Raw genomic sequence first — 26,585 nt, forward strand, 5'->3', positions numbered from 1 at the left:
ATGAATTATAATACAGTAATAGTTTATTCTTATATAGCGCATATAAGCAAGCTCTCAATGCGCTGCACATTATTACCTCTGTCATTTTTTGGATCAAACATATATGGAAACATACTCCCATAATAATGCAGCTAGTAATCAGTGCAAATAATTAATTATTCAATGTGTCGAAAGATTATCTAAAACTAGACTACACAGTAGGGCACAATGATAATTCTGATATTTTATATTGTAATTCATCATTGACACAATGATAAAAATGCATCCCCAAGTAAAGTACAGGGACATTTATGAAAAATGGTAAAATTCACAATTTAAAAAGTTTGTTGACAAAAAAATGGTGAAAATTTGTTACTCGAAAAAGAAGTACTGTTTGTTGTAGGAAATCTCTGTTACACTTTCCTAATTTCTTTTTTTTTACACAGTTTTTCTTGCACATAATCATTGCATGCAGCTAATATGCTGTCCTATCACAAAGCAATTAGTCCATGTTCCAACACTGTTATTTCTAATCTCTTTTTCAAACCTTTTATGAGAACAAGTTGAGCTGATTTGGGCTGGTGACAGATCCAGCAATTAGTGATGCTAGCTTTAACAATAATCTGGTGTTAATAAACCTCATAATCTGGATTAACTCTACACTATTATATCATGGAGTTCGTACTCAATGATTTCATTTTCTGTTGTTTAAAATACCATATTCTTTTCATTCATTAATTCATTGTATCACATCTACTGTATGAAATCAGTACAATTTGAGTTATTGATTGAGACTTAAAAATTTTTTTTTTAGATTTGGGAGGTGAAAATAAATGTAACATTTTGGTCAGGTGACCGCATCATTTGCCTCATGGCCCAGGTACAAAAAAAAGTAAATCATTGACACAGTTTTTGCATGAAAAAAAGAAATTTATTTTTAAAGTATACAAGCGTATCATATAATCTTACTAATAAGCATACAAGTGGTTTTATGTAAATTAATTGATTGTAGCTCAATAAAATCTATATTCTTATTATTTAATTATACTTGTGATATAAAACTACATACAAATGTACTTAACATTCAAAAGACATTGATGCTTAATCTAAGAAACAATCGAAAGGATGTAATCACGAAGTATCATGTTTATACTTTCCAATTTGAAGAAATACTTGATTCATTCTATTAAATGCAATTATTTATAATGATTATATGAAAATGATACCAAAGCTTGGTTCCCTCAAGAATGCAACGCAAGAATGTAAACGCACTACAAGTAATTGGACCAATCAAAGTGAGGATCATCCAAACTGTCGCTTGTGATTGGTCAATTCACTTGCGCCTACGTTGGTTCGTTCCGTCTAAGTAGGAACCAATCCCAAAGGAACCAGCTCATGGAGAAGATGAAAAAAGAACCCATTTCCAAATTCCTAAAAACTGGTGATGAGATGAAAATCAAATATTTGTACACAATTTAATAATTGTTATGGGCTAGCTATTTTGTATTACCTCATCTACATATCCCTCACTTATTTATGTTACAATGGAAGAATTTTATTTTCAAAATGTTTTATGTATTTTTAAGTAACTACATAAGATTTATTAGTGTTACACATGCATTTTCAGAGGTAGTCTCTTAATATTAATCCACAGAATATCACTAATCTTTTATAATTAATCCAGAGAATATCATTAATCTATTACAATTAATCCAGAGAATATTACTAATCTCTTTATATTAATCTACAGAATATCAACAATCTTTTATAATTAATCTAGAGAATATTGTTAATCTCTTCATATTAATCCAGAGAATATCACTAATCTAGTAATACACAGAATATCGCTAATCTATTAATCCAGAAAATGTCACTTATCTTGTAGTATTAAAGACATGATTTAATGACGGAGGATGTTTTAAATCTAGAGAATATTGTTAATCTCTTCATATTAATCTAGAGAATATCACTAATCTAGTAATCTAGAGAATATCGCTAATCTATTAGTCCAGAAAACGTCACTAATCTTGTAGTATCATGATATAATCATGGAGGATGTTTTAAAAGACAATTGGGCTTGTTAACAGTGCATGATACTATACATTATTAAGCTCATGTTAACAATTGCAACTTTTAATAACTATACACATACATACTTTGATATGAACAAGGTGGGTATATATTTGATATCTACAATAATTAAAAAAAAGAATTTTAAAATGTTATAAATAATGAGTTATTTTTACACAATTTGTTCGTTATGTATTATTACCCTCGATGGAAGTCAAAAATCAAAATAAAAATATTCTTAAAATTATAAAATTACTCTATAAAAATGTACTGTACAGTAGTTTTTAAATTGTTTTTAAATTGTTTTTTTTTTTCAGTTTGTACTTTACTCATATCATTTCTACACACCATTGATTTTCTTACTTTTAATTGTTACATTTTGATACTCAATGGTTGTCATTTGAGAGAGAATATATTTAAAAAAAGAGAATGGTCCTCCCTAAATAGACTAATGGGCCTCATCTGAATAAAGCTACTTTAACCATGAGAGAAAGAACAGTTTCTCCAGACCAGACTAAAGGGTCTCATATTAGCACCCACCCACTCTGTTGGTTTTATATTTACAGACAAAATCATCTCAATTAATGTTCTTGAAGAAACACATTTATCAACTATGTGATGTTAAAGGTAAAGTCCATGTTATAATAACATCATCAAAATCAAATTAAACACTTTACTGGCCTGGCACATAGAACTGATCATTTCAAATACATGCATAAAATACATTACATGTATATCAGACAGTATACATGTACTACACATATTGTTTGTAAAAACACATGCATTGATGTTCAATAGTGTAAAGTAATTCAAATATCAAATTCACATCAATAACATAAGCACTTACTATATGTAGCATTGGAAGGGTTGCCATTACATGGGTAGCAATTAGCAAAGTCTCTTTTCTATACAACATGCATAACACATGTACATAGCTTTTCTATATGACATGTGTGACACATGCATTTTCTATGAAACCTATGTATGCCAGGGTAAGCATGAAAGAGCAAACAAAAATAATATGTCATAAAACTTCAATATCACAGCCATAATACTTTCAATAACTGGTATCATGACATAACCTTTCACACACTTTCCCATTTAAGCTCTATCTACACTATCAAACTTTATGTGACAAATAAATGTGATGTACCCATATGGACATGTCATATCACTACCATATTTGGACACATCACACTTTTATTGTAAAACTAGTTAGATAGTGTAGACAGAGCTTTAATCTTTAATGTAGAAACATTCTTATATGGCTCAGTGTGTTTTATATAGATTGTTCAATATTGGCTTTGATAGCCTTAAACTTTTACATCTTCTCCAGCAGCGAGGGAATCCAATGTCTTCTTAATTCGCAGTGTGGTTAGCCTAGCAGCCCCGTTATGATACCAACATTCTTTCATCAGTTTTGCCATGATACGCATAGCCTGCAAAAATTTACAATTTTTTGTATTATTATATATAATATATAAAAACAAATATGGCATACTCAATAGCAATTGAGGGGAGGGTCACCCTATTAATGGGCTACCTTTTCTGCTCAACCTCTACACATAGGTCATCCTAATTAGATTTTGTTTTGTACATACCTCAATAGAACTCCACCAGTTGGGGATAGAAGGCCTGTATTGATCAACACAAACAACTTTTCTCATTAAATCAATGTTGGGGTCTAACGGCACATACTCAAAGTAAGGCAAACAACTATCTTCAACGAAACCTTGAAAAAAAAAAAAAAACACAAACAAACATTATCATCATTCTCCTGTCTGGAGAATCTATGGTTCAAAAAGTTCTTAGTAAGACTAATTCAAGACTTAAATTTTTGTATAGACATTCTGCATGTCTAAATTTCTTTTCTCGTAAAATTCTATGTTCGGCACTGATTACTTGTCACTTTGACTATGCATGTTGCTCCTGGTTTTCAGGTGTTTCTAAAAAACTTAAACAAAGACTCCAAACCAGTCAAAATAAAGTTGCTAGGTTTATATTAAATAAAAATAATCGTGCACATATTGGTAAAGACGAACTGAACCAAATCGGTCAATTATGTGTAGAGGATAGAATTTGCCAACTCAAACTTCATCATGTTCATAAGATTTTTTATGGAAAATCAGTACCTTATTTGACTGAAAAGTTTCAAAGAGTTTCATCTAACCACCATTATATGACTAGAAGTAGTGTCAATGGTTTTTCAGTTCCTAAATCTGATAGTCAAATATCTAAAACGTTTTATTATACAGGCATAAAGGCATGGAATAACCTTCCTCATTCCATTCAACAAATAGAAAACAAATTTAATTTTAAGAAAAATGTTAAATCACATTTCTGTTCTACCAAATAACTTTATAAGTCCAATCATAGTCTTTAATTTAACTTGTTTTTTATATTATTGTTTTATTTACGTGTTTAATGCAATACTTTGTAATGTTTATATTTTTATTTTAGATTGTAAAAGGATCCCAATGGAAATAAGCTGATAAGCTTTTTGGGCTATCCTGGAAAATCTTTTTTAAATGTATTATTTGTAATGTCTGTAATTTATGTAATCACTTTTTATGTATTTTTTATGATGATTTTCCAAATAAATTCAAATCAAATCAAATCATCATAATATTATATCTCTCAAAAAACACTTATTAGGACTTGGCTATTCTTTCTGGATGTTTTAGCTTATTGTTTATTTTATTATTAGTATCTCCATTGAGATCCAGCCACCAATGCAATAATGAGCATCAGTGTTATGACGTCATATGTCCACTCGTACTCATGTCAAGAGAGCGAATGCCGAAATGACACGGAACAAGTGCTTAAATTTTCCAGTTGCCTAGCGCATGCGCATATCATAAAAATGACTTTATAGGGTAGCAGTCGTCCTGATTGTATTGGTAACAGCAACATGACAATGAAGTAAAAGGGGCAGGCCGGGTAAATGGAAATAACATGTCATAATTTGAGATTGATATGGAATCTTTGATTTTGTAAAAAAAAGGAAAAATGTTTGATTGTTTACCTCCGATGGTACATCTCCTGGCAATCTCCCAGAAAACTAAGCCCAAAGCGTAGACATCCGCTCGCTTGAAACAATCAAAGTGATGAATATTAATGGACTCATCCAAGACCTCTGGCGACATGTAACGTTTAGTTCCGACTCGGTGGTTTGGAGCAATATCTACTTCATCTGTTGCCGAGTTATGACGCACAGCCAAGCCAAGATCGGCAATGGCACACTGGCCGCTACGCATCACTAAGATGTTTGTGCTCTTTAAATCCCTATGTGCAATTGCTGGCTTGCCTATAGTTAAAGATAATTAGATGAAGGTTATTAAACATCAAAATTAGAATACACTAGTATAGTAAAATCTATTGGTTAAATTCTAATTAAATTCATTCATTAATTTTTGTTATTTCATTTTTATTTTATTTCATCCATGGACACAAACATACAATACAAAGAAAATCAAATAAAAAATAAATCATCATCTTAAACGCTAATCGTAATTAGACATTGCGCATCTCACTTGTGTTCGCCACTGTGTATGTTTTTGAGCAAGCATGTGTATAGGGTCGCATGTGTATAGGGCCGCATGTGAAAAGTTCAGCTTCTTTTTTTATGTTGTTTTCAATTTGTGAATATGTTTGTGAATATGTTTTTGAATATCAAAATGAAAAAGACACAACTGAAATGTTATGACCAATCAGTGCCCTGGTTGCTTTAGTGAGCTTGTTAATTGGTTTACTTCAAAGTTTATCATACCTTGCATTCCAATGATTTCCATATGCAAATGAGTTAGACCATTAGCAATTGACCAGGCCATTTTAATCATTCCGTTTACAGTGATTGTTGTACGATTTAAGTAATCGTACAGTGAGCCATACTCGTGATAGTCTGTGATCAGTAGAAGCTGTGTTGAAATTCCACTATCTGAAAGACAAGACGCCAGAAATGTTAACATACAAAATTCTAAAATAATGAAAATACTGTGACGCAAAGATGTCTAATCTTCTATCTTTAAATGTTATACACACGTTAAATTATTAAAACTCATGTCAAGGGCAGACCTGGAGGTGCACTTGGGGTGCAAGCTCAGTGCTGGGTCCAAGATTTTTATTTAGTGGGGCCTAAAAATGGTAAAATGAAGTCCTGGACAGAACCTAATATCTTATCATTGGCATTACAAATTTGGAGATGACTTGCCTCACTTTTTTTCAAATATTGTTTTTTAATTAATAGTGAAATGTCCAAGTTACCATTACCAATTATGTTGTTTTATTTTAATATATTTATAAATTATGTATGTATTTATTGAATTCATTTTTAATGATACAGTACATGTCACACCACAGTATCCAGCCAAGCATGCAGTTTTAATTTGTCTTTTTTTATATGAAAAAGGACATCAACTACTACAATGTCATGATGATTGTCTAGACATGGGTTTATATAGAAGGATAAAGCAATGACATTGCAAACACACCCCAGTCAATAAATTAAAAGCCATTACAACAGGTACATGCCAAGTAATTATTGTACTAACATTACAGTGCTACAATAAATCATCAATATACTGTATTTTATTATATAAGAATTTAAGCTGAATAAGAAGTTAAGTGTTTTGTCAGTCAAGGTAACTAACAAGACTATTTTGCATTCAGTTGTAGTAGAACAATTTTGAATGGAGTTGCTTTTTAAAAAACAGGTAGATTAGAATAACACATTTATTATATAAATATCTGTCACCTATTTTGCTTACCACATTGTGATACTTTTTTTACAGTAGTTACTGTATAGAGATATTAATATCTCTATGGTTACTGTAACAAAATATTACCATGGATACTTTTTAGCTAACCTAACCTGGCCTACTTTTAATGTTTGATGTATGTTAAGAACAGGAACGCTGGTAGAACAAAGGACAGAGAAATAACCTCATGACTTTTTACTTGACATTAGATGGTTATTATATGATCTACATTGTATGAGGGTCTGCACTAGAACAATATTCATTCTTCTTTCGTGCAAGCTCCAGGGAAAAAAACATAATAAAGTTAAAGTGTACATAGAAACTTTACAACAATACCTTTATTGTCAGCTGCAATGAATCCAAGGATATTTTTGTGCCGAAGCATAACAGTTTGGTAAATTTCTGCCTCTCGGAACCATGATTTTTCCTCACGGGTAGAGAAGACCTTTACAGCGACTGGTTCGTTCCGCCAACTACCACGATACACCTCCCCATAACGCCCTTTACCGATACATTCTTGTATGGTAATCTGGCGAGCAATTGTACGCTGCACAAGTAGAGGTAGCCCTGTAGATGTGAGAAAGAGATAATGAGTTAGGAATTGGACTGATAAATTCTATGTTGTTGGTAATTACTTGCAATATGTATTGTACATGTCTTTCATGTTATACCAATTCAATTAATTGGGTCAAATAATACATTTCTTTTATATTTATTATCATATTTCAACCATTACAATATTTTTCAACATTTTTATTATTTTTTTTAAAATAAGAAATGTTTTCCAAAAGCTTGACAAGTCTCATATCTGTTTTTTACTTAACCGTTTAAATTAGCTTTTAGATTATTCTATTATTTAACACTGATCAATGTACCAACAGGGCTCTGTTAGTTACAGTATTTGACACTGATCAATGTACCAACAGGGCTCTGTTAGTTACAGTATTTGCATTTTGATTAAAATTTATTATTTCTATTTAGAATTTAGAAATAACATTCAAAAATATTGATAATAAATTGGTTTCTACAAAAAAAAAAAAAGAATCCAACAATATTTAATACTAGAAAAAAAAAAAAAAAATTATTATCATTTCTAGTTATACATTTTCAAATAAATATCTGAATCACAACTGCGATAAAAAATTAATTTATAATATAAGTTGAAAAATTCAAGATAAAGCACTTTTTTTTAAGAAACAAATGTATTTAAAGCAGTACTGTACATTTTTGTATTTATATATTTAATTGCCTAAGGTTAACCATAAGCGAAGGATAACGAATTGTCATGGATAACCAATCATTCACTATCCTTCTTAATGGTGGCAATCCCGTTCACAAGACAAACATATACACAAGATGCTCTACATAAACAAAGTCTTATTACAAGTCTTTGGGAGTGGAGTTATAAATTGTCATTAGAAAAATTAGGACTTGATAGCCAAGCATCATAACCACCAAGCCTCAACTGAACAAAATCAGACAATCAGAAATTGACTAATCAACTGTAAAATAATGTGTAAGACAAGACATAGTATTTCATACTTCATTGCTTCATATTATTCTTGAAATCACATGGGCATCCCAAATTATCTAATGTAATTGCCTAGCTACAGGATATAAAAGGTTTCCCACACGAATGTCTAGACAGGGGAATGACGCACTAGCAGAGAGAGAAAAAGAGAAGTAGTAAAGACTAATAATATTAAGTCATTAGTACTCTTAACAAACACGCATAGTGAAATATTACATATTCTAAGTAGTAAGAAGGTATTTTTGTTTTGTAATTTTACCTTAAAAAAAATAATTATTGGTACAAAAAAAGTGACGAGATTCAACAATTTCTATTTTTTCCCCTAAATTCTGTTACAATATACAGTAAAGTATACAGTATGAAAAAAAAATATAAAGCATAGAATGACATATGCGTATTTCTGTGAAACAGAACTTAGATCCAGACAAAGATTAACATGCATATTTGTGATTTTTCAACAAAAAACATGTAGTATTTTTTAGCACAGAAATGAACGTAATTGGAACTTGTAACAAAATAATCTTAATACTGTATGTCCAGCAAGGTCCAATGACATTAGATAAACAATGCTATTGTCTGCAGCACCCTCTGTAGATATGTTAATACTCTGAACATTAGCATACATTATTCTAATTAAAATCCAAAATGTCAATGCCATAGCATGAAAGTACAAACAAAAGAAATTTAATAAATTCTACACAATATTCTCCCAATTGAAATTTATTTTGGACCAAATTGTGAAGTGATATACTGTAAGCATAGATATCTAAATATCTATCAAAAATGTCAAAATATATTTAAATATTTTATCAATCCAACGGATATAGCTTCCAATTGCTATTGTGTAATGTATTTAATATCTAGGCTTAGCCCATGGAGCTATAGCTCTATGGGCTAAGCCTACCATATCTACTGTACTCTTATTTTATGATATATATCTTCTTACACTATTTTAATACCGGTTGGAACCAATTAATTCTGGTGAATCTTGCTGGGTAAAAAAAATGGCTTTGTGAGGAAACTGCTGCCATAACACTAGGAATAATACTAATATTAGTTATCATGAAGAATCCTAATGGTAGCTATTTCCCTGAATATGTTTGCGGCTATCTGTATACAAATACACCTGCCAAGTCATGCATGACGGCCGCTTTTTAAGTGATTACATTATTACACATTATATTATACATTATTTTGCCCATTTTGAACTAACAATAACAATCATAGTTCTACATGTTATTAATTAATTTGAGCACAAGTTAGCCTAGGCCTATGATTATGTGTATTTTTTGGTCGATAGTGTAGCACCGCAATGCCTATTCGGTAGAAAACTAAACATAGTTGATTTATTTCATGATAAGGCACTACATACATTTTTTTTCTCATTCATTGGCCATTGAAAAAAGTTGGGAGGTACTGTATAAATGATGAACTTACCTGATCCTGAACCAGGTAGAGTTGGATCAATGATATCAATGAGGCTAGGACCTCCATCTAAGAACTGAGTAGTATCAGGGTCAGTGATCAACATGTTAGGCATATTCTGTTGACAATGCCGAGCTATCAAGATAATCATTATCAGGATACATATGAAACATATAGGCACAGCAATGAGAGCTGCAAGTTCCAGTGTATCAAACTTGTTCTTGCTGCTGTCCTTTAGATCTGTCAAGAAAAGCATGAATATTGCAATAAACCAAAGATGATGTTGGCTGTTAAGTTATGAGATTAATAATAAACAAAGGTAATACAGTAAGTAACTAGAAGGGCACTTGGAGAGCTCAAACCACCACCAATGCTACATATCAAAAAAGACGTATAAGGTTTTACAATGAAAATCTCTATGGTCAAACTGTCCATTGCTCTGGTCAGCTTGATATTTGACCTAAGCATATGAAAATCCAATCACATGTTGTTCAATATAGCTATGAATCCATCCTTTAAAATCTTATGAAAATTGGGAAATAACTTTTGAGTAATCCTGCTAACAAAATGGCAGAGGAAAATATGCAATTATTACTATAATGCCTCCCAGATTCCATTTAAAAAAATTAATAAAATCAACATTGTAAATTACTAATGTTTGATTCAATACCTTTACAGGTCTCTTCACATAACTCTAATGTTGTAAAGCTATTCTCATTGCCTCCACATCCAGAATACTCAAACTTTACACAACGGTTAGCTTGTGCCATGTACGCATACCTCACTAATCCTAATCCTTTGCAAGTACCAGTGTGTAGTGGTTGGTTACATATAACTACAAGAAAAACAAATACATTCCTGCATACAAAAGATACAACACATTTTTATGTATTAGGGCTAGAGATTTTGTTTACAACTAACAAACCATTAGGGACCATGCCAAAATTATTCTACTGCAGTTTACTGATACTATTTTGTTTACAGTAATATTTAACCTGTTTATGGAATTATTTACAAAACATACACCATTTATTGCAGAGAATACATCATAAACTACATTTCAGTGTCCATGCCTGAAAAAATGTGTAAAAATAGTTAACTGACAGAACGATTTTGACACAGTTTCCTTAAATCTAAGTAGCAACCCTTCTAGCAAGTTACAAGTCTTGTTTATTTATCTATATATATCACTGGTATATTTTAATCAATTATAAACATACAAATACATTCTTAACATTTAGCAACAGGAAAAAAGTAACATTTTCAGCTGAATTGCACTTTATGATAACAGAAAAGGATTACAATTAAAAACAAAACACATTTTATATTAGATGCACAAATTTAAAATGTGGAAAATAATAATTCCTGGTTGATCAGATAGTAAGTCCCATTATTGATACTAACCACTTGGTATAGGTGTGTATGGCAACATTATAATGTCCAAGTTCTCATTACAGTAGTCAGCATCATTACAACACTTCTTCCCATACATGTTTGAGGGAGCAGACTCCACACAACTGATATGCTTTGCAGAATCGTTTTTCCCTATTGTCATGAGATCTTCTTCAAGAATACAAAATAATAAGGTTTCCAATGTTCTGCCTTTTCTCTGTATAACCTTTGCACATTGTCCTTTCTTTCCAGCATCACAATAATTGGAATCACATAATTTCACATTTGGATCATCACAAGAACACAAAATACCTGAAAAATGGTGAATAAAAACAAAAAACATTTTTAAAACCAGCAGGTCAAATGAATCGTTAACTTTGTATACAAATACTGGGAATATGCAATAAAAGCAATAATCAGAAATCAGTGGTGCCGGCTAGTAATAGTATGCCTAGACGTCTTAAATTCCAACGCGTGTTCTCTAAATAGTCTACTTCCATTAAATATTTAAAAATATCATTACATAATATTAGCAATTAATGGGTCCTCCTAAATACCAAGACCTACCAAGACCTACCAAGACCTGTCAATTTAAAGTGTTAATTTAACGAAATATGATATATATAGACTTCTAATAGCATTTCCAACAATAAAACCTCAATTTTAGCGCTATATAGACACCAAAAATGTTAAATAATCGACAAGCTTCGCGTTCGCGAAACGAACTGAGTTGATGCATACATTGCGTCACAAATGTCCGTATTGCGTCAACTAGTATGACCAACCAAGACCTACCAAGACCTGTCAATTTAAAGTGTTATTTTAACGAAATATAATATATATAGACTTCTAATAGCTTTTCAAACAATAAAACCTCAATTGTAGCGCGATATAGACACCAAAAATGTTAAATGTAGGCCTACGACCCAGTAGGCCTATGACAGGAGAACTGCGTCGAGTGTCAGTGAGCCATACTAGTTGACGCAATACGGACATTTGTGACGCAATGTATGCATCAACAACTCAGTTCATTTCACGAAGCTTGTCGATTATTTAACATTTTCGTAAAATTTTTGGTGTCTATATCGCGCTGAAATTGTTGGAAATGCTATTAGAAGTCTATATATATCATATTTCGTTAAAATAACACTTTAAATTGACAGGTCTTGGTAGGTCTTGGTTGGTCATACTAGTTGACGCAATACGGACATTTGTGACGCAATGTATGCATCAACTCAGTTCGTTTCGCGAACGCGAAGCTTGTCGATTATTTAACATTTTCGTAACATTTTTGGTGTCTATATCGCGCTGAAATTGTTGGAAATGCTATTAGAAGTCTATATATATCATATTTCGTTAAAATAACACTTTAAATTGACAGGTCTTGGTAGGTCTTGGTTGGTCATACTAGTTGACGCAATACGGACATTTGTGACGCAATGTATGCATCAACTCAGTTCGTTTCGCGAACGCGAAGCTTGTCGATTATTTAACATTTTTGGTGTCTATATCGCGCTAAAATTAAGGTTTTATTGTTGGAAATGCTATTAGAAGTCTATATATATCATATTTCGTTAAATTAACACTTTAAATTGACAGGTCTTGGTAGTTCTTGGTAGGTCTTGGTAGGTCTTGGTATTTAGGAGGACCCCAATTAATAGCCTAAATAAAGTAAAGACTATACCTAGTTATAGAACAGGCCTAGGCCTTAATCTACCTTATTATGTCCACTATACTAGGCATGTAGCATGGGCCTCTATGTAGAGCAAAGCTAGGCTAAAGCGTAGACTTTCTAATAAGCAAGGCTAGATCCATCCAGCAGGCTAGGTAGGCTGGCGACATTTAATACGTTGTTGTGGTGTACGAAATCCTATTCCACTTTCCTAACCACTTTCTTTTTGTTCAAACTTACCAGTGACACAATGTGGAACAAAACACACTACAAAAACAGTTAAAGCTAAATATCTACAACTTATTAGTTCCATGTTTAATCAATTGTTAACATTATAAAAACATCCACATTTCACGAAAAACATTTCAAGCATGAAACAACAATCATTCAACAACGAGAGCAGTCACCATTTTCCCGATTTATTCGTCAACTTTATTTGTAACCTTTCACCTCAGTTTGACCTCTTCTTCATTTTGTAATTTGAAATTAATCCGCTACATGCATTTTTCCAATGTTTTTATACTATTTTGCAAGGTAATTTAATTGTGTTTGATATTTATTGATATATATTTTATTATTATCGTTATTTAAGTACGCTTTTATATTACTCATATTATTAATTGATGTTAGATTTGTAAGATATAACCTTGCCTAAAAAAGAGTACGAATGATTTTAATTATTCATGATGTCAGCAGCGAGAGGTCGTCGACCGCGTCGACGACACGAAGATCGATATCCGGCAGCTCAATTTACAAACAAACAAGTTCTGTTTTTGGTCCCCCCAGTCTTCTGTCATCGAGAGTCTTCCTTTCTGCGCTTGGTTAGTACATTATTCATCCCTAACTAGGTCTAGCTAGGCATAACTAGCTAAGCTAGGCTACAGTATCCTCTATTCTAATCCTAGCTAAAAATAAAGCTACTGCAAGCACCTACCTACTAACTAACTAGCTAGCTAGCTAGGCCTAGGCCTAGGCCTACAGTAAACTTTTATTAAAAGGAGGCATAGGGCTAGGAGCCTAGGCTAGATGGACTACTATTTAGCTTAGTAGCAGGCCTAGGCCTAGAGGGCGACTCCCTCCTTTGTAGCCAGCTGAGAGGCCTGTAAGTTAAGGTGTTGTACCCCACAACAAGCTGAGGATAGGCCTATGTTGTTAGGAATTCTTCATCCATCTAAAAAAATTTAATTAAAGCACATACCTTGAATATACCTTGAACCGTAGGACTTTGAGAACTTATTAGCTCATTTGTCCCTCCATTGTCATCAATGAGATCTCCTCAGTAACACATGCGCCCTTCGGCTTCGCCCCCAACTGGATTCGCCACACAAAGCCACAGTATTGTGCAAAGACATAAAAAATGTTGGCACCTGAACAGGTTGATATGTATAATAATTATTTTTTGTTTCATTTCTATTTTTAGGTTCAATGGAATTATATTGATGAAAAAGTATCAAGGAATTTAATAAAAATTGGTAAATTTCTTATACTTTATAGGCCTAGGCCTACTGTATTTGAAGTATGAAGACAAATAGCAATTATTTTTCATAGATGCCCCTGAAAAAATAATTTAAACATTATTTTGTTACATAGGCCATTTAAATGTCAAATTCATTCAATTGACCAAAAAACATTTACATAAAACTGTAACTTAAATAGTTGAATTAATATATAAATCATTATTTTTGTATATTTCTGTAAAAGTGAATAACTATTAAAACTACAAAAATGGCCTATTCAAAAGTATTTTTTATTCATTTTCTACACCTGCTACTGCATAAGAATATTAATAATTTTATGAATATTATAATATTGCCTTAGTATATTTCATTGTGTAAATTGTTAGGAAAAAAATTATATACCATGTCTTTAACATGCTACAAATAGAAGAACAATAAGCCCTTCCATCCTAGTATAATAAGTAATAATGTACGCATAATCACAAATATGTTCACATTTCAGGTGTGAATGTACCCTTTAGTAGTATAATGGCGACTGCATGGTACATACTGTATACATAATCACATATTATATGTTCACATTTCTGCAGGTGTGAATGTACGCTTCAGTAGTGTAATGGCAACTGCATGGTACATCATGGAGACAGCACAGCAACACTATCAGTTGTCTGAACGTTTGATACGAGCTGTAAGTGACTGTCGTCTGAATGCACATGACACAGTTCTAGAACTCATCAACAAAGGAGCTGATGTAAACCAAGCCCATGGAACCCTGTTACCTCTTCATTGTGCATGCATGGTCAGTGATAATGAGATGGTTCAACTGCTGCTACGTAAAGGGGCCAAGGTAAGTACATGCTTAGTGTGAGGCTCATTCAAATATGAATCACCAGACCTTGTCTCTTGAAAATTGTCGGTGTAATCCTCATTCAGAGGTGCTGTAAGTGTGCCATTTGTACTTTTGTGTATAGAAGTATACCAAATTTAAGTGTGCTACACTCAAGGGTGTTGAAAATACCATAAAACTTTTGAAAAGAGACCCATCTTGAAAAGAAGCCCTCTCCCACTTCTCTTGGTCTGCAAAAGTGTGCAGTATTTCTGTCAGATGTGAAAGAAATAATTAAATGTTTGTGTTTTATTAGGTTGATAGTGTGGATGGCTACCATAGAACTGCCCTTCACTATGCAGCAGAAAAGGATGCAGAATGCCTGGAGTTGTTACTGCTTCACAAGGCCAATCCAGACTCATTAGATGCCAATAAGAACACACCACTCCATTGGGCCAGCTTCAAGAACAAATCTGAATGTGTAAGATTACTTCTAAGGTATGGAGCTTATGTTGATGCTCTTGATTATAATGATGATACACCACTACTCTGGGCTGCGCACAAATGCAATTACGAGAGCATTAGTATTCTGTTAGAGTACGGTGCTGACGTACATGCCGTAAACTCTGGCTTGCAAACGTCAATATCTCGTGCCGCTTGTTTACTGGCAAGCGGGTTGGAACCTCGGGACGAGCTCAGTCTTAACTTACTCATACAAGCTGCAGGTCAGTTTGACCTTCGGATGGACGGTCAGTTACCAAGTCTAGTGGAACGTGATCGGGAAATGTGCAATCGTATGTTGGCATATTGTCAAAACTGTCGTAGTTTGCAGCAGCTGTGTCGATACAGTATACGCAAATGTTTACAGGGTAAACATCTACCTAAAGTCATTGCTAAACTTCCTATTCCAGTCATAATGCAACGGTTTCTATTACTGCAAACATAATTGCATTATTTAGTTCATTCTATTCTATTCAGGTTTTTATATGGCGCCCTACAAAGAACAGAGCGCCTAACAATACTTAGTAATTAATTAAAAAGAAAAGTTAAAATAGAAAAAACTTTTACTAAGAATTTAAATTGTACCTTAGGAGGTTGAAAGACACCGATGAAAAAAAAACACACAATCAGACATGCTAGATCGATATTAGCTGGTGAATACTATTCTGAATATCTACACCGTCAGTACCGTTTTGATTGCGGTCATGCGGGAAATTACCTCACAACATTACACATAAATACAGATAATCGTAAAAAAAAAAAAAACTCCGCTCACAGTTTCATTGGAGAGATTATCATGTTGTATAGTAGGGGCCTGTTATCTACAACCACTCAAAAACAATATGAAAGCGATTTAAAACATGTCGTAATAATTTTTGTTTAAAGTCTTCATAATTTTATCATAAATTTTGAGGCAGCAAAATGATAGTATATACAGTCGAATAAGTTATCCGTTTTATCACCTTTAAGAAAGTTCAGTAATAATTAGAAAAATATTTTGGTATTGGTAGGTATACCTGGATATTTGTGATTTCCTTACTGACAATAATCAAAATAATAATAAATATCTCAATTATTTTGATCGATTACATTTTTTTATCTACTTTTTTTGCACAATAAATTTGTCTAACCCCATTTCTATAGCAATATGTTTTTATATTACGAATCATTCATTAATATTTTAATATTTCAATTTTCTTGGTATTAATAGGATTTGCTGTGCAATGTACGAAATGTAGAATGCTTTTTATTCTGATAAAGTTTGATATTTATAAACTTTCACAAACATATTTAAATACAAGGTACTGTATTAAATAATTAATATTATAAGTAGGTAAATCTATTTTTTGCTATAAAGAGTACTTTATATTCTAAAATGAAATACTATAATTATGTGCCAACATTTATATTATAATATTAAATACAAAAAAGAAATAAATGTAGTTTTTATAGGCATTAGTAGATTAATGTTTTAACATTTTAATTGCAGTGTAAATATTAATAAAAGGAATCAATAAATGTACTATTAATTTAAATTTGGTATTGTATTCTTTTTTAAATATATTATTAATATTTATTCAGGCAAAAGATACATTTTACAAAATATTATACAAATCAAGAAATTAAACAAACACAACGCAAGGAGAAAATATAAAATCATAGTCACTAGCTGCCAGGAAAGCACAAAGCAGCCTAAGCCACAAACATTTTATTCACATGATTAAATATAATGTGTTTTTGTAATATATAAGCAACAATGTAACTATACCTACGAGTTTCTGTTCATATTTTGTTTCCTATAATTGCTGATTTTTCTATTGCCAACCCATATTAGCCTCATCACACCCATCCCCACCAACGAACATTGCTGCACGTTAGTGAGGGTGTGTGGAGCAGTGTGTTGGACGTTGGACTACTAATCGTGAGATCGTGGTTCGAATCCAACTCTCGCCGCATTGCTTGTAACTTTAGGCAAGATACTTTACTTACATTAGGCGCTATATAAATCCAGGATATTATTATTGTTTAAAACGCCACTTTTCGTGTGTTCTGTGTGGGAACTGTCAATTGTTTCATCATTCTTCATGCAAAGTCGACAGTGTTTTGTTTTTTTTTAATATTAAATTTTACCATCGCATATCATGCTTTTCTAGCCTTTGTTATTTCTGTAGATATTACAGGTAAGAAGTATGAAAATCATAATAGCTCCCTCTATAGTTTACAGTTTTGCTTTTCACAATACCAGTACTGTAGTGTACACAATATCCAGGTACCTCAAGAGCCTTATTGTTTATATTTGTACACAATGATAGCATTGTTTGTCTATATAGTTAGAAATGTACAAACAATTTGTAATAATTATTGATATAACTGTTGTGTTATTATACTCCTATCTCTCTGTGTTATGGTGAAGGATACTGACACAGAGGATTATGTTGAGATTAATAAAAAAAAATATTAATTGATTGTTGAAAGAGGAAAAATAAACAAAAAGTTTGTAGTTATGTAATATTTGTTACATATTTATATTCTGTGGAATAATAATTGTTTCAAGTTTTGATTATATTTATTTTTATTAATCTAATTTGATCACATTTATTAACAATTTAATAGTATCACAGGGCCGTAGCCACCCGTACGGTTGGTAATGTTTCATCCTGACCACTTTTTCACAGAGGCCTTTGACAACCCTGTGGCCTAGACAGAGATTGTTCCATTTTCTTGCGACCACCACACCACCATCTTGTGGCTACATCACTGTATCAGAAAGAACGTCTAATTTGATTTCACTTATTTATAACAACATCTAAAAAAGTAAATTTAACAATAGCTGTAGCAAGAATACCTAGTTGACCAAATTACAGTTTATTATTTCGACCCGATAGAAAGATTTCTTATTGTAAGAAATGTGTGATGTTCATTTGCCGTCATGATATAGAAAGATATTCGCATAAAGCACATTAATATTAGAAAGTATAATGTGTGAAGATTTCCGTCTTGAGTACATTCATATTGTAAACGATTTAACACAAACACATTAATGTTCCACATTGAGAAAAATGTGATAAATTTCTTACAATAGGTATTGTAAAGAACATTTATAGTTGTTATAAATTTGATAAAAAATAATGAATATTGTAATTTTGCATTTAACATTCAAGTTCGGAAAAATATGCAAGATCCATATCCATTAATGCTGTAAATCCAAGAATGCTAAGGTTTTCATTTTGGTTTCATTAATGATATTAAGAAAATCGTGTACAAGATTTTTCATTTCAGATACATTAATGTTGCACGGGAAATCGTGCAAAGATTTCCATTCAAGTACTATTAATGATGTAATAAAAGTCGTGTAACTATTTTCATTCGACGTAAGTAATCCGTGTTCGTAAGAGCAATTAAGATTATTGTCCTTGGGCATGTAAAGCATTATGATAGCTATCCTCATCTGTATTAATGTCAAGAAAATAATATCCGTATCTCCTTGACTTCTCAATATAGCGTGAATAGTTTTCTAGAAACATTTTTAGAGAGGCGCGATCTTGAATTGAATATAAAGGGTTTGAATCCTACTTGGTTTGTGTTGTCAAAATACAAATTGATTTCTTTTTGTACAAAAACTATTTATTTAGGTACATTTTCAAGGATTTTTCACTCTCCCGATATTTCAGGTGACAATCCATTCACAGGATGCTAGCACGATGATATACATAAACAAAGTCTTCTAACAAGTCTATTGGAATGGAGATGTTTTGTCATGAGAAAAAATCACAAAAAAACGTATTCTTGTATGTATTTGAAAATCAGTGTTTTTGGGCAACCAGACATTTTGTGGCTAGCCCAGAGGTGTTGGTTGTTGCAGAGTTAACTGTAGTACTGGTTATCAATGATTATCTTGGTTGTCAGGTTGTTGAATTAAGTTCTGCTGTTCTCTCAGAATACAACCTACTTTCGTAACGCAACACGTGTTGTATCATACTTTCCATTTTAAGGAACTTTGTTGCTGTAATCAGCTGACAAGAACACAACATGTCTGGCTATGTAATAATAACAATACATCGTTTGTAATTAGTATAATTTATAGACAAAACAACTCTAGAAGTATTTATAATTAGTTTTGTGTTTTATTGTTTTCCATTAAGGTTCATTAAGTATATGGTATTCAGAGCACGTTTGCGGGTGACTGGCTAACATGTATGGTCTGTGCGTATATTTGTGTACAATTGTTATGTTTCGCTCCTCTGCCTTGTAACTAAATGGGTGATTCACTAGAATGGAATTCCTGAGAACAATAGTTAAAATATCAATGATTAATCAACTGTGAAATACCATAGAAGATGATGTTATTTTGTAGAATATTATTAACCAAAAATTGTGTTGTTTTTGCACTTATTGATATAATGCTTTGAACTTTCTGTCTGTTATTGCAGATCAGCTGTAAAGTTAGACGACTAAAAGCTTGGATTACCATTACCTCTTTCTTTACCATTCTTTGAGAGGAGTTTGATTTGTCTGTATACATTACTAGTTACAACTCCTTATCCTACGCCATATACCACTGTGTCAGTGCATTATCTTCAATTTCTTCTAAAGAGTAGGGGATCATCTCCCAGTGTGCTGATCTGGCAGGCGCTGCACTGCTGGCTGCCGTGGGTCCGTTTAGTGCCAAATCTGAATTTCCTCAGTTTCCAGTTAAGCTTGAGGACAAATATAAGTACCTTTACCTTTTATTTTAAAGCCCACCTTTATATCATTTTTAGAGTCCTACATTGTATACAGTACTGCTAGTGCATTATCAATTTCGTCTTTAATTTCATGCCCATCTTTATTTTGATTAAAGATGTTACGTTCCGTTATCTTCATCAACTACTGTATTTTCCACGCCTGAGTTTCCCTTTGAACTACTTTCCGGATACAAACAAATATTAAGCTACGTTTTTGTAGCAATCTTCAATAATTCAAGTTGTTTATGTTTGATAGATCTTTTTAATGGTGATGGTGATGGCAGTATTTAAAGAGAGATAGTTGTATTAGATTACTAAACAATAATTCAGGTTGTTAATGTTTGATAGATCTTTTTAATGGTGATGATGATGGCAGTATTTAAAGAGAGATAGTTGTATTAGATTACTAAACATCAATTGGTATCTAGAAATAATTATGTATTCCAATAAAAATACAAATCCAATCATACTCCAATAGACTGGCAACAGGTTTTTAGTTATAAATTATATCATAAATTTATCATCATTTAAAAAATTAAAATAATATTTAATCTTTATTAATCGTTGAGTAATAATAAAAAGATCCAATAATCACACAATCCAATTAAAAGATTTTTGTGCTGCTTTTTTGTTTTGTGCGTATACATCCATTCAGTGCGAGAAGCCCAGCTTGTGGTTGAAACCCACCCTGAGTTATAAACCCATCCCAATTGTGGGTTCATTTTATATCAATTTATATAGATGAAACCTATTGTGATCTACTGGTATAAAAGCCACTCTTTCTTAACCCAATCTTCAGAACTAGTAGACATTATATATTGAATTCAGTACTCTGTATAGTAAGACTTGTATTAGTAAATAACTTTATATAATAATATAAATAAATAATATTGTAATGATTAACATTTGTTAGTGCTCCTTATTATCGTTCAAATTATCGTTAATAATTGTGGCTAGTATAAACATTGGGAATTCCATAATTATTACATAATTAGACTGTTATTTCCGGAGTCTGTCTCTAGACGGATTCTCCCTGAGGGGAGTGAGAGCTGGCTCCATAATCATCAAAGCAAAACCATAATACAAATTACACATTGCTCTCAAATAAACAGGTGATTGTGAATGTCTGATGCTTAAAAAAAGTTTCTTTGCTGTTAAGTTTTTGATGGACAGAAGTCAAAGATTTGAACAGAAGACACACAAGTTGATTCAAGGGCGAGTTTCATTAATTTAACTATTTTTAGACCCTTGCCCCAACTCCCTCTCCATATTTTAAAATCCTGCTTCCGCCAATAAAATAATTATTATTATTATCCAATTGTCTCATAAAAATCAGGTAACATGGCTCCTCCCTGTTAGGTAACCGGTGCTAGAGGTGGACCGCTGTATAAAAGACAGCTATTTAATTAACTCAGCATTTAAAGATTTCAAGGTTTTGATGGTATTATTTGTGATCATCTGAGCATTTTAAGGTTGTCTACTATAGAAGATTAAATACCGTTGAATGTTCAACATTCCTTAAAAGAGAATTAAATAGATTTAAACCTCCAAACTTATTTAAGCCTACTTTGTTATTGTACGGTAATCTCTAACTTTTAAGCTACTGTAGTCGTCCAACCGTGGATTATCTATGAAACCCTGATTTTAAATTCTAATGGCCATGTGAAGTACAATACATGTATTAAAGCACTAAGACCAATGTATCTACCAACTTATCAATTCAATAAAAAAATTGTTAAAAATCTATGATCAACAAGAACAATCAATATTGGGTAAAAATTTTCCTTTTTCTAGGTGGGGTGGTTATATTTCCTACGTGGTTTGCTGTTAGTGTTAGCTCTTTACAGGAACATTTGCCACTAAAGAATAAAGAAAGTAAAACTTATCTATTTTCTTAGAAAACCGTATTGAAACAAAAGTGTATTTAAATTATAGAATGATGGCATATTTTATATTTCAGGTTTTGCAGATTTGAAAATAAAAAAAAAATATAAAGCAGTGAGATTTATGCTTAGATACTTGCCATACATCAAACTGACATATTCTTTTTGTATGGAATGGGTTTTTTTTTACCTCCTCATGCATTTAAAATTTATCGACAACTTGGATTTAGTCTCCATTGTGAAACAAATTGCCTCGTCGTTCTACCATTTTTCATCTCAGTAACCTTGACATCAAAAAGAACCTTTTAATTAATGTTTTTGTAATTTACCTAAATGACTGTAATCTATTAATAGTCTGACCAATCAATATTCAGATCTTTAAAGGAGCTTGATAGAAAGAAGAAAATACAATTTGCAAAATTTGAATCCTAACTATGGCTATGATGGAGAATACCATGAAAACATTCAAATAATGGTAATTTTGATTTCATTTTTTTAAAATGAATTTAATTCATAAATGTATGTAATCTATAGATTGTCTGACTAATCAATACAATGATTCTTAAACGAGTAAAAACATAATTTAAAAGTAGTGTAGTGGTTGTTTCAATTTCATGTTTCAGCTCATCAACAAAAAGTATCTCTTTGTTTGTAGGATTTGTCCTGCTACCTCTTATACAGTACAATAAATCCTGTACATTGAAACTGTTCTATTATGTTCTGTTCTGTATATTATATAATAATATAAATCCAAAAGCAAATTACTGAAAATGACAATGCTGTGGGTATCAGTGGTTGGATCTCAATGGATATACAAATAAAATAAGCACTGACAAAAATGACAATGTTGTGGGTATCAGTGGCTGGATCTCAATGGATATACAAATAAAATAAGCACTGACAAAAATGGCAATGCTGTGTATATCAGAGTGGCTGGATCTCAATGGAGATACAAAATAAAATAAGTCTAAATAATCTAAATCAAAACGATAAAGTAAAACAGCCAGAAAATTAGCAAAGCTATAATATAATATTCTGTTTAGATCATAATACCTTTTTTTAACAGATAAAGCTGCCAACAGATATTTTTTACCTGATTACCCTGAAATGCCTCTAATATTGAGAATTGATATCAAGTATGATTTCTAGTTTCGATATCAATCATCTTGCCCAGGGTTTCATTTCAGTATCTTTAATACTTCTTTTTCTCAATAGATCTCTTTCAAAGAGGGATATCAGATATTGGTAAGCATTTCAGTCTTAGTATCAGTTTACATACTAATTCATTTGTATTTCTAGTTCCTTTTCTATCGCTTCCTTTCGACCAGTGTTGTGAATAGAATGTACAAATTGGTTGGCAGTGAAGAGAGGCTATCAAAAGGTACAGTGATGAGTAGTAGTATCACCACCAACCCCCCTAAATATCAAAATTCCGAATGCAAAAAGGTCATTAGGTTGAGTTCAGCTCTTCATGTTACTATTTTTAGACCTCTCCCCCTCCTATTTCAAAATCCTGGATCAGCTTCCGTCCCACCTCCCCATTATATGTTTTTTCTTATTTTTACTTTATTGTCACTACTAGGCCTACTACAACACTGACTCGGTTATAATCCGTTTCCCACATTTACATAACATTCATCAAGTTTGGTTGTTGATTAGTATCCCAAACAAATGTTATATTCATATTGGTGCTCCTTTTGCTTAGAATGTATTAGCTATTAACACAAGGCTGACTCTTTAGGGTGGGTTTCAGTCAACACCTTCAAAATACAGTTAAGAATCTACTTTAGTACTTCAAGTTTTTGTACTTAACATACTCATAATGAAGCTATACGGAAAAAAATATTTGTCTACATTTATGATGGACCAGATACCAGCAAATCGCTTGATTGGTTATATGAAATGTGTCTATCATTGTACCAGTGTGATGGGTTTTTCTTTTTACAAATCAGGGTGTTTTTTTTTCTGGCACTAGAAAGGCACTAAAATTAGTTAAATTTCTCAGTCACTTTTTGAATGATTGTTTCTGAAAGTAACCCCATTATACTAAAGCTCTTTAATCAACATATCCCAAGTAAAACTAAATGCTTTGAATTAAACAGGATGCCATTCAACAGGTAGACCGTAAAATTCTATGGTAAGAAATGCCTACAATGTGAACAATGCGCCTAGCAAAATCAAGGCAGTCAATAATACTCAAGCAGGATTTTAATCCCTTTACAATAGTTGTGATTGAATTAGTTTCAGAATGTCCGCTTTAACAAAAGTTTGACTTTAATGGAGTCAGTAAGCCATCCGACGTAAGCCTGTCTAAAGAGTTTGCATCCCCATTCACAAAGTTTGACTTTATATTTTACAATTGTGATTCAGAAAATGGTTTAAAGTGGAGTTACTGTAGATTTATCTTTTGAAAGTTTTAATTAAATCCAGGGACCTGTTAATTAAATCCAGGTACCTGGATCAGTTTGGTAGACCAAAAATATGGATGTTTGATTTATAAATCACACTATATTATTCTTAGCACATTGGAGGTTATAGCATAGTATAGATACACCATCTCTAGTTCAGCTTAATAATAAACTTGATAATGATACATTGATTAGGATGATTATGACCAGCAATATCATTAATATCAAAACAATATCACTTCACCAAATTACTTAATTATTTACACATCATCAGCACCATCATTTTTAGCACCACCATAGTTTTTCAAAAATGCGAGAAAGTTGCCAAGATGGATAAACTATATATTGTGCTTATAAACTAAAGCTCTGTCTACACTATCAAACTTTATGTGACAAAAAAATGTGATGTGCCCATATATAGACATGATGATGTCATATAACTACCATATTTATGCACATTACACTTTTTTTTTGTCAAACTAGTTTGATAGTTTAGACAAGTCTCATTGATGCTTAAGGAGTGGAGTTGAAAGACTTACAACCCTGGCATTATGTCAGGATTGAAACCGGGATCTTGGGATTGGAAGGCAAGCATCACCAAGCTACTGCTTCACTAAATGTTACCATCATCTTCACCATCATCATTATTTATCCTCTTTACACTTGTGTCAACTTCATTAGAATAGCAACTGAATCAAAATGATTATCATCTGTAAGATTAAAATCGGAAGCCCATATTAAACAGCTTTACACACCTGAAAGATAGTAATTGGATGACTTCCACCTGTCTGTAACCCACACACCTCACCTGGGAACATTCCAATCTTTATTATACCTCAGTAATCATTCAGAAAAGTTCTTTTATGTTATTTCTTCTTTCAGGTGTACGATCTAAAAGATGCACACAAGTTGATGTTACGTTGTTTGTTTATTGCCCTGCTTCATTTAACTGAATATAATATACATGTAGTGACGAAGATGAAAGGTAAATAGTAATAGTGCTTCATTAAGTTTCATTCATATCTGGACAACAAATAATATTTTGCTTACATTCTCAAAGTAAAATAATATATGAGTAGGATTTGTCACAGATTTTGTATTTTGTGATGATTTGTATTTGTCCATGTGTGTATGAACAATGTGTAGCTAAATATAGTTTAAAAGATTACTCCACTGTGCCACTTACTGTAGCGTGCCATATATAATAATTTGATATTGTTTGAAAGATTTGTCCACTATTCCATAGAGCATCCCATTTATAATAATTTAATATAGTTCAGTAGTTTGAAAGATTATTCCATATCAATAATTTGATATCCCATTTATAATAATTTAATATTCCACTATAATAATTTAATATTATTCCATATTTTCATTAAAATCTAGAATATTTTACATCACATTCATAATTTAACATTTATTTAAAGATTATCATTTTAAAAATAATATTTTTAGTAGCAATATTAAAAATATTATTGTAAGTAATAATATAATTCAAAACTTATAAACAAGTAATATTAACTATTATATTAACAACAATTATAATTTGATTGACATTACAATGTTTGAAATATTTTATTATCATCACAAAAACAAATATTATATTCAACAGTTCGATTCATATTATTCTTTCAGTGTCTGTATAAAAAACATTATTTTTTTAGGTGAAATGATGGATTTATATATTTATTTAGTACCCATCCATATATAAGGCGATTTATATAATCCATACTCAAATGCCAAGTATCCAACAAAGATACGTAAACGTATTAGTTTTTATTTTTAGAATGAAAACTAAAACTCCTACATATGAAACTGAGAGTAGCGAATAATAAGTTGATCTATGAGAAGCTATCAGGGTGTTTTCAGCCTTGTCATGCAATCTTGGCGTAGTAGATCGTTGTTGAAGGAATCGATAATAGAGTTATAAAGGTCAAAGGTGAACTCATGTTTTTACCTT

General features: G+C 31.8%; 2 protein-coding genes and 1 long non-coding RNA gene across 4 annotated transcripts in view; 2 read left to right on the forward strand and 1 right to left on the reverse strand.

The window, feature by feature from the left end:
- Positions 1 to 798: 798 nt before the first annotated feature.
- On the reverse strand, positions 799 to 13,233 carry LOC144836963 (TGF-beta receptor type-1-like). The gene is made up of 9 exons (XM_078691918.1): positions 13,067 to 13,233; positions 11,167 to 11,466; positions 10,433 to 10,597; positions 9,775 to 10,002; positions 7,143 to 7,373; positions 5,819 to 5,986; positions 5,075 to 5,356; positions 3,651 to 3,781; positions 799 to 3,488 (listed from the first exon to the last, which is right to left on the reverse strand). The coding sequence occupies exons 1-9, from the start codon at positions 13,137 to 13,139 to the stop codon at positions 3,363 to 3,365; spliced, it is 1,704 nt and encodes a 567-aa protein (XP_078548044.1). The 5' UTR covers positions 13,140 to 13,233; the 3' UTR covers positions 799 to 3,362.
- An 83-nt stretch (positions 13,234 to 13,316) lies between these two features.
- LOC144837064 (uncharacterized) overlaps positions 13,317 to 26,585 on the forward strand; it is a 58,109-nt gene continuing 44,840 nt past the window's right edge. The window contains exons 1-3 of one of the 2 annotated variants that reach the window (XR_013611433.1): positions 22,480 to 22,692; positions 23,433 to 23,462; positions 25,508 to 25,610. This is a non-coding gene — a long non-coding RNA (uncharacterized LOC144837064). Of the gene's footprint in view, positions 13,361 to 22,479; positions 22,693 to 23,432; positions 23,463 to 25,507; positions 25,611 to 26,585 lie in introns of those variants that run through there. The other variant, XR_013611432.1, reaches the window with a different exon arrangement.
- On the forward strand, positions 13,565 to 16,070 carry LOC144837046 (ankyrin repeat and SOCS box protein 8-like). Its single transcript, XM_078692032.1, has 4 exons — positions 13,565 to 13,647; positions 14,247 to 14,298; positions 14,874 to 15,130; positions 15,426 to 16,070. Exons 3-4 carry the CDS (start codon positions 14,900 to 14,902, stop codon positions 16,053 to 16,055), a joined length of 861 nt encoding a protein of 286 aa, XP_078548158.1. The 5' UTR covers positions 13,565 to 13,647; positions 14,247 to 14,298; positions 14,874 to 14,899; the 3' UTR covers positions 16,056 to 16,070.

The sequence above is a fragment of the Antedon bifida genome, chromosome 1, assembly GCF_963402885.1.
Source record: "Antedon bifida chromosome 1, ecAntBifi1.1, whole genome shotgun sequence".
NCBI classification, from domain to species: domain Eukaryota; kingdom Metazoa; phylum Echinodermata; class Crinoidea; order Comatulida; family Antedonidae; genus Antedon; species Antedon bifida.